The 8,477-nt window shown below is 41.0% G+C and overlaps 1 protein-coding gene across 1 annotated transcript; it reads right to left on the bottom strand.

The window, feature by feature from the left end:
- LOC120436359 (sodium channel subunit beta-3-like) lies at positions 1–4,628 on the bottom strand. Its single transcript, XM_039607282.1, has 3 exons — positions 3,928–4,628; positions 1,441–1,803; positions 1–1,202 (listed from the first exon to the last, which is right to left on the bottom strand). Exons 1-3 carry the CDS (start codon positions 4,025–4,027, stop codon positions 829–831), a joined length of 837 nt encoding a protein of 278 aa, XP_039463216.1. The 5' UTR covers positions 4,028–4,628; the 3' UTR covers positions 1–828.
- Positions 4,629–8,477: the final 3,849 nt, after the last annotated feature.

The raw sequence follows: 8,477 nt of genomic DNA, 5'->3' as shown, positions 1-8,477 counted from the left end.
TTAACTTTGACATCATTTATTTCCTCATTATTTGAGCATTTCTGATCAATTACAGAATATTAAACATTATGATCTTTTCAGATTTGCTTCTGGCAGCTGAGGATCCCTGAAAAATGTATCATGGTCTGTTTGTATTCTGCTCTTAGGTTTTGGTATAATTACTGAGAATTATGTGTAATAATTTATCAATACAATAAAGAAACAGAAAGAAACTAATGAGAACATTTAATAACAATGAACGTCTAATTTTACTGATCACAGTGTTGCCTCTGTGATGAAGAGGCACCTGTCAGACTATTTGATCTGTTTTCTATTAGTGTGAAGTTTGTTCTTTGACACTCAGCAGGACAACAAGCATAAAAACAATGAAATGACAGTAAATAGATTTTCATGTATCCAGCGCTAAAGCTGAAATAGACTGATTCTATTTTCTACTAAAGCTTCACTAACTGATAGCAGAAGGAACATTAGTTGGACATTTTGTAATGAGGGAAATAAATAGGTTATAAAGCATGAGGTAGATTAAATAGTACTGCAGTAATCTGAAAGCTCAACTGTCAGATTTTACTTATGAAACATTTCATTAGCTTATAATATAAATGTAGTTTAAGACCAGCTTTTGTTCAGTACAAGGAGGAGTTAAAAAATAGTTTCAGGTTAAAAAAAAAAAGACACACCAAAAAACTGACAGACCAGCTTCCAGCCTCTGTGTCTCCTCCTGTCTGACCTGCAGGTGAGAAACAGGTGTGAGGTGTCAGCTGTCAGGTAGGTGATGAGTGAAGAACAGAACAGAATCCATTTCCTCTTCAAACTGCTGTCAGACATTATCTACTGCACTCTGATGTTTCTCTCTGGAAGTAGTCCTACTGTTTCCTGAGGAGGAGGATGAAGTAGTTCATTCTCAAGTGTCAGAGTGACATCAGGGACCCTTGTGGATTGATCGTGGCAGTTGTTTGCTTCCAGGTGATTTCTGTCATTGTATTCAGCAGCAGGAGATTCAGAGTTTAGAAAACTCTCAGACATTTCGATCTGTGGTTCAGCAGGAGGAGGATGTGAGTCCTGATTACATTGTTTATGTTTTCTATAGATCAAAATAAGAACAACAGCAGCAGAAAACACCACAGCAACAATTGAAAGGCCAATGACGAGTCCAACAGATCCATCCTCCTTCCCTCCATCCTCTGTGTGTTCTCCTGTCTGACCTGCAGGTGAGAAACAGGTGTGAGGTGTCAGCTGTCAGGTAGGTGATGAGTGAAGAACAGAACAGAATCCATTTCCTCTTCAAACTGCTGTCAGACATTATCTACTGCACTCTGATCACATCACTCAGACCAGCTGCTTTCTACAAAGTCTCATCAACAACATCTTTAGAAACAAACATCAACAACCAGGAAGCAGCTTCACCTCTGATCACACACACACTCAACTCTACTCACTCACCTGGAGGATCAACTCTCAGGGTGATGATGCTGATGGGGGGAGTCTTCAGATTAGCTCTCTTCCTGCGGTTTGTTCCTCTCCTGAAGACATGACACTCGTATGTTCCAGCGTCATTAATCGTCACATTCTTCAGAATCACAGACACGTTTCCATCCTTCATTTCTTTGTCCTGCAGATCCACCCGGTTCTTAAAAGATGGATGCTGGTGATCTGGATCCAACTGCTTATCCCGGTACATTAGGACACTTTCTTTGCCCAGGTCAGCTCTGCTCCACTCTACCACTATGATGGGGATGTTGTTGTCTCGAGCTCGACACGGCAGAGTGACACTCTGTCCACACTCAGCTGTGATGTTTTTCTGGTCTGAAAGAGAGAAAGTGACACAAAGCAGAGAGGTTAAAGGGATCAAAGTATGATTACTAACTTCTGGAGCTTTGAAATCACAATCATAGAAACAATTAGGTTCAAAACTAAAGTGACCACTTTGCGTTTTTCTTTGGGTGAAAAAAAAACAAACACTTATTCACACTTTTACTAAATAGTAGTTGGTAAGTAAACTAGAAGTAACTACAACACAAATATCACAAAATAGAAGTGTTGTAAACATAGCACAGTCAAACTCCTGCTTTAACAAATGAAGGATGGGCTCCTCTCTGCTTTGCTGTCAGCCTGGGAGATAACTACATCAGTCAGCTATGTGCAAGGTCTGCTGGGTAATGTAGTTCCAATAAGATAACAGGGCCTTTGCTACCCAACACGGTTCGATGGCACAAACCTTCTGCAGCCAAATATGGATAAGACTGAGGTAGTTGTCATTGGCCACTGTGTATGTAGCGCACTCACAAACACACCTGAGCTCCTGATCTATAAAACTGGACCAATAATGTAAAATCCTCACAATCATTTCTGATAACAACCTCGACTTAAGTAAGCATGAACAAATCTAGTAATCTTCTCTAGATTAGATCACTGTAATGGCTGAGTGCATAGCAAAGTCATAGGCCCCAAGTGAGGGGGAAGGTTTGAAGGTATAGTGTCACGGCCAGGAGGATCACCTGAAAGCTGATCAGCGGTTTCTATCTTTCTCTCTCACCTCCTTTCTGTCACCGGGGCAGAACTCATTCTGGGTTCACGCCCTTGGAGAAAGGAAACACCTGAGCCTCATCAAGGTGATCAGCATATAAGCCAGAAGGTGACTGCTGTTCTTCACTGGATCGTTGTCTGCCACGAGTTAGTGAACGTCAAGCCACAGCAAGTTAAGTGGAGTGTTTCTTTGTATTTACCAACGTCTCCCTGTCTACACATTTCCTGGATTCTTCCCTGTGTCATTCCCGAGTGGCGAGTGTTGGAGAGAGAGCCTGCTGTCGTGTGTGTGTGTGTGGATTGTTTGGATAGCGCATGCCTTTCCTCTGGATTTCCCTGGAGCCCCGTCCCCACCCTGTTGTACATAACACTTCACCTGCACCTTCTGTATATACACCTGGTGGACTTGTAAATAAAACTCTCTTGTGTGCATCTGATCCTGGAGTCCTGCGATTGAGTCCTTCATGTCAAAACCGTAACATACTGTATAGGCTCATGTGATGTGTTGAGGAATTTTCTTTGTGAGTTTGGTCAAGGTATAAAAGGATCAGGGCGGTGGCCCATCAGGGAAAGAGACCTTATCTTCCCTCAGCCTGATTTCTATGAATCACTTCCTTTTTCTGTCACCTCTCTTCGTTCGTCTCTCCTCGGCTTTCTGCCCAGAAATTACTTCTAGTCTGTGTGCAACCTGTTGCCTGCCTTTCGCTTTCTCGCTTAAATAAATAAATAAATAAAACCTACACATAAAAGGAACTGATGTGTTTCTGTAACTCATTATTCACATGCCTTTCAACAACAAAGTTCACACAAACTACGGTGCAAGAAAACCATACAGAAACATAAAAGTCCACAGATTACACAACTCCAACTTTGTGTTTCATCGCACCTAGTGTTGTGTGACGTTTCATATCGACACTGCTCTTGATAAGGAAGCCACACAAAACGGCGCCATCTTAAATCACTCGAAATGTGTCACATGACCACCATCTTACAGGTGGTTTAAGATGGCGCCGCTTTGTGAACGATGAACCCTCGATTGTAATATAAAATGTATATCAACATAATAATTTAATCAATTTCAATTAATCAATTTACCTAATTGACCTTTTTTCTACTTGATGTTTTTCCGTTAGATGATGTTGATGTGTTGTTGCTTCTCTGTTTTGTGAAGCATTTTGCTTTTGAACAACGATATCGTTAACAATGATATTATTAATAATATTGTTAACATCATCAACAATAGCAATAATAATAATAGTAATGATAATAATAACAAAAACAATTTAATTTAAAAAGGTAGCCCTAGAAGTATGTATACAGTTACAATCACATTTCATCATCACTGGTTAAACGGCACAAGCAAAGTGCTCAATTTACATAAACCTGAACATTTGCTAAGTTTACCGTTATGGACGGACGCCTGCAGTTCTCCGACAAACAGCAGAGCCCAGAGCAGTTCAATACGAAGAAAATTCATCATACTTTCTCTGCCTCGATAAACCATCAAAGATCTGTGTGTCACGGAGAATGATAATCAGTGTTGTCTGTAAAGCCAAACTTGTCCTTAATGTGCACGCCTCACAAACCACTGTTTACAAACCAAACAGGCCTCGTGTGATATATGTAGCTTTGATCAGGACCAATTGGATTGGCCCATTGTTTTCATGGGACTGCCCATCTGTCGTCAGCTGTGTTGTCATAGAGTGTGAATATGCATTAACCGATCAGGTCTAGTCTGTCCTGTTGTTCCTCTGTAAGCAGCCACGGAGAAGAGGGAAGTTGAAGTGAAGTAACACAGAGCAGTGAAGAAAAAATGAGTCTTAGGAACAATGAAGCGTCCACTGCAGCTGCTGCCTCTGCTTTTCATAAATATTGATCTATGAAGTTGTTTTTTTGTTTTTTCCTGATTGTCTTTAGATGACATAGTAGGTCGGTAGCTACTACCTGTGACTGTCAGGTCCCAGCTAAACTCACAGCAGAGCACAGTTGAAGGTTCAACGTTCAGGTTTACCAGCTTTAACCAGGCGTCCCTGTTTGCCTCACATTAGCTGGGAAGCTCGCACTGTGAACTAAGCAGGTAAAAATAAAAGGAAAAAAGTGACCATGAAAACAATTTAAACACGACCTCACCATTAATCTCCCTCCATCGTCCGTGGAGGGACACAGTTGTTCCACTGTCTCCTTTAGCTCCATTTAAAGATCTTCAGTATATTTCAAATATATAATCTCCAAATCTAAAGGTATGAAAAAGCACTGAGGGTGCTTATTGAGCCACTGCGGAAAGTCCCTAAAGTGAAAGCAACAGCTGTGTTACAGCTTATATGTTCTGGAGGAGTGGTTCTCGCTGCCACACCCAGTCTTCCTGGAACGAAGCATCTAAGCAGAGCACATAAAACAACAACCACAGGTGTAGATCATGAGCTCGATATGACAGATTTGTTGAAATAAACAAGACTTTAAAATAAAACCAAGTTTTCCTTTTCTATGAACATAAAACAAAATATTAACATCACACTGAGGTCACTGAGTGAGTTTCATTTTGAATGTTTTACAAAGGAAGGACAGAGAAGGTCCCACCCAGCAAGCAGTTTGTTGATCAGCGGCAAATTCCAATAGTTATTCTGTGATATTAATTTTTAAATTAAATGCAGAGAAAAGGCTCGAACTTTGGACGAAGGTCAAAGGTCTGTTTTAAAACACTCAAACTGCTCGTATAAACAGGACACGGTGGGTTTAAAAACACACGCGGTGGCGAGTAAGAAGAAACACGCAAACATTTGTTCTTAGTCCTGATACACATACACAGTAAACATATCTGTACTTGACTGGAATGCAGTTCAGCTGCTGGGTGGAGAGAATGATCACAGTCAGTGTTTCATGGAATAGACTGGTTAGAGCTTCACTTCCATTCAACCTACATCAGATCTCTATGTATACGTCCTCCCTCTGTTTGTACAAACACATTCACATATTTTTGCATATAATCTGGATTTTCTGATCCAGAAATCCAGTCTTCATAATGAGACAGCTGCCGTGCGAGCAGACTCACATTGAAACTGCTGTCACTTTGTTACTGAATGATATGAAAAAATGCTGCAATCCACATAGGCATAAAATACAGTATTTGTCTGATACAATTTATCCACAATTTGGGCTGGATTTGATGTGCTGGTTCATTCAGGATAGGGCATTGTTAAAGGTTCAATGTGGGCTGTGGCTTATGAGCAGTCTTAATGTTCCTCTAAAGGATTATAATCTGAGTGGAATATTGACCATGTTGTCATTAAATTTAATTTAACACCCTTCGGAGCTTCCTCCGAAGGGTGGCTGGCCTCTCCCTTAGAGATAGGGTGAGAAGTTCGGCCATCCGGGAGGGGCTCAGAGTAGAGCCGCTGCTCCTCCACATCGAAAGGAGCCAGTTGAGGTGGTTCGGGCATCTGACAAGGATGCCTCCTGGGCGCCTCCTGGGTGAGGTGTTCCGGGCATGTCCCACCGGGAGGAGGCCCCGGGGCAGACCCAGGACACGCTGGAGAGATTATATCTCAAATCTCATTCTATTTCATGTATTTGATTATTTCAGATGTAATTCATATTTTAGGGTAGTAATAGTAAATTACTTCGTGTAATCAAGATGAGAGACCACGGCTATAAAAGCGAAGGTGGATTTGGGAAGTCTGTCGCAGCCATGTCCTGTCCGTTTGTACGCGAGGTGCAAGATTGATAAGGAGAGTTTTCAGAATTCAGCGGATATTGCGGGATAGACAGGATCCTTTAGCTCAGCGCGACAGTGTGCTCATAGAGAGATATCGATTCTCCCGTGAGGGTATTATTTACTTAACACACTCTCTCTCTCTCTCTCTCTCTCTCTCTCTCTCTCTCTCTCTCTCTATATATATATATATATATATATATATATATATATATATATATATATATATACTTACTGTACTGTATATACTTACTCCCAACTTACTGTGCATGCTTCAGTCACCCCTTGCATGGGAACAGGTAAAAGTGATGGAGTGTTATGTCAAACTACACACAAAAAACCCACAATGTCAATAAATGTCACAGTACAAAAGGGGTGTGACGAGGGGTGCAGGACCACCACCTATCTTTATTTGCTCTGCCCTTTTCTTGGTTGCTGTTATAAACAAACAAACAGATTATTTCAGGGTCTCTTGTCATAGACTAAAAGCAATATAAGTGATAAATATTACCATTCTGTAGAATATTCTTATATTTCACTTTTACTTGTTCCCATGTTCTAGTGGGTCCTGTTGTGGCTCTAATGTGAAAGAGGATATGATGTAATATAATATAATGTGGTATAATATAATATCACATGATATAATGTAATATCATGGATCACTTACGAGTTTGATTTGTCAGCAACTTTCTGCCAGCCCTCTCTCCTTGCTTTTGCAGCCTTTGCAGTGTTCCCCTGCATTTTAATTAAACTCTGAAACTCCTGAAATCCCTCAATCAAGAGTTCTTGGTCTGCTGCCGTGAAATACTGTGCGCGCTCCTTCCACATCTTCGCCGACCAATCACAGGGTTGCCGATCAATGTTTCTACTATCGATGCGTAGCCCCTTTTAAGCCACCCAGTGATCTCAGATTACTTCATCCAGCTGTACTAATCGTCAACAACAGGTGTGTTCGGAGAACCGGATTAGCGAGCTCAAAGTTAGCGCGATGATTTGATCTTGGATGTGTCATTTGATCTTGGATGTAGTAAGCGAGGTACGAAGAACGGACCCCTGCTGTTGCCATTACAAAAATAACATATAAATATTATGATCTTAAATACTTGGAGGCTAAGTGTAAGAGGAGAGTGGACTCAGCAGGCAGTGGATCAGCACCACAGATCTCTGAATAAAACAGACCCTGTACTGTGGCCTGATTTGAATTTCAAATGTGCAAACAAAGTTTCTCCTCTGCTGTTATCTCTCATCTTATCTGTGTACTCTCTCCTTTGTGTGATGGCTCAGTCAGAGCAAATAAAGTTTAACTGAGGCTGTTTCAGATTGAGGGGATTGGTGATTGTCAGTTATCTCTAGCTCTTTTTTGAAGAGGAGAGATGTTTATTTATGGACTTCTACTAATTATGTGAGAAACGCTCTTCAATCATATTTAACAAAAGCAGAGTGGTGAATGAGAGGAGGAGCATCTCTCAGCATTCATCAGCACTACCACACACACACACACACACACACACACACACACACACACACACACACACACACACACACACACACAGACTATGTAATCCTGTCTCATCATGTCTGGAATGCAGTTCAACCATTTCTTATAAAACCATGAGAGAGTTTATGATGTTTCAATAACAACACATGTTGGCACTGACTGACTTGTAGTTGGAGTGTCCTGTTTTTTTCTCAGTCATTACAAACATTTTAAACAAAGTTGCTGATAACAAGCACCTCAACTAGTTCTGAGTTTTCAGCATGATGCTGTTTATTTAGAAGCACTGCCAACCATTATTGTTCTCAGATAAATGTCTAACTGCATAACAAATTAAAGAATACTGTTTTATATAAATTACTGTTCATTAAAACAAAAAACAATGTCTTCTTTTTTGTAAATAACCATGTATTTGTATGGTTCTTTGTCACGATCCGCAGTGGCAGACCGAGTGGAGAGTGTGTGGAGGACTCAGGTGCAGACACAGGCGAAGACACGAAACTGAGTTCAAACGAAAAGCAAGCCTTTATTTTGGCTGATGACATGGGGGTCAAACAAGGCAGAAGCACAGTGACAAAACTAAACTATAACTAAACTGGGAAACTGGTACTATGATGCCACAGAAAACTATGAATACAAACATGGTGGGTGAGAACACAGACGACGCAACACAGACTGCCTGAAACACAGAGACTAAATACACATGAGGGATGATCTGGGGAAGTGGCCACACATGGGAGCACAGCTGAC

This window comes from Oreochromis aureus, linkage group 3, assembly GCF_013358895.1.
Source record: "Oreochromis aureus strain Israel breed Guangdong linkage group 3, ZZ_aureus, whole genome shotgun sequence".
Taxonomy (NCBI): Eukaryota; Metazoa; Chordata; class Actinopteri; order Cichliformes; family Cichlidae; genus Oreochromis; species Oreochromis aureus.
Note: the sequence above shows the minus strand (reverse complement) of the source record. Positions and strands in the feature narration are given on the sequence as shown.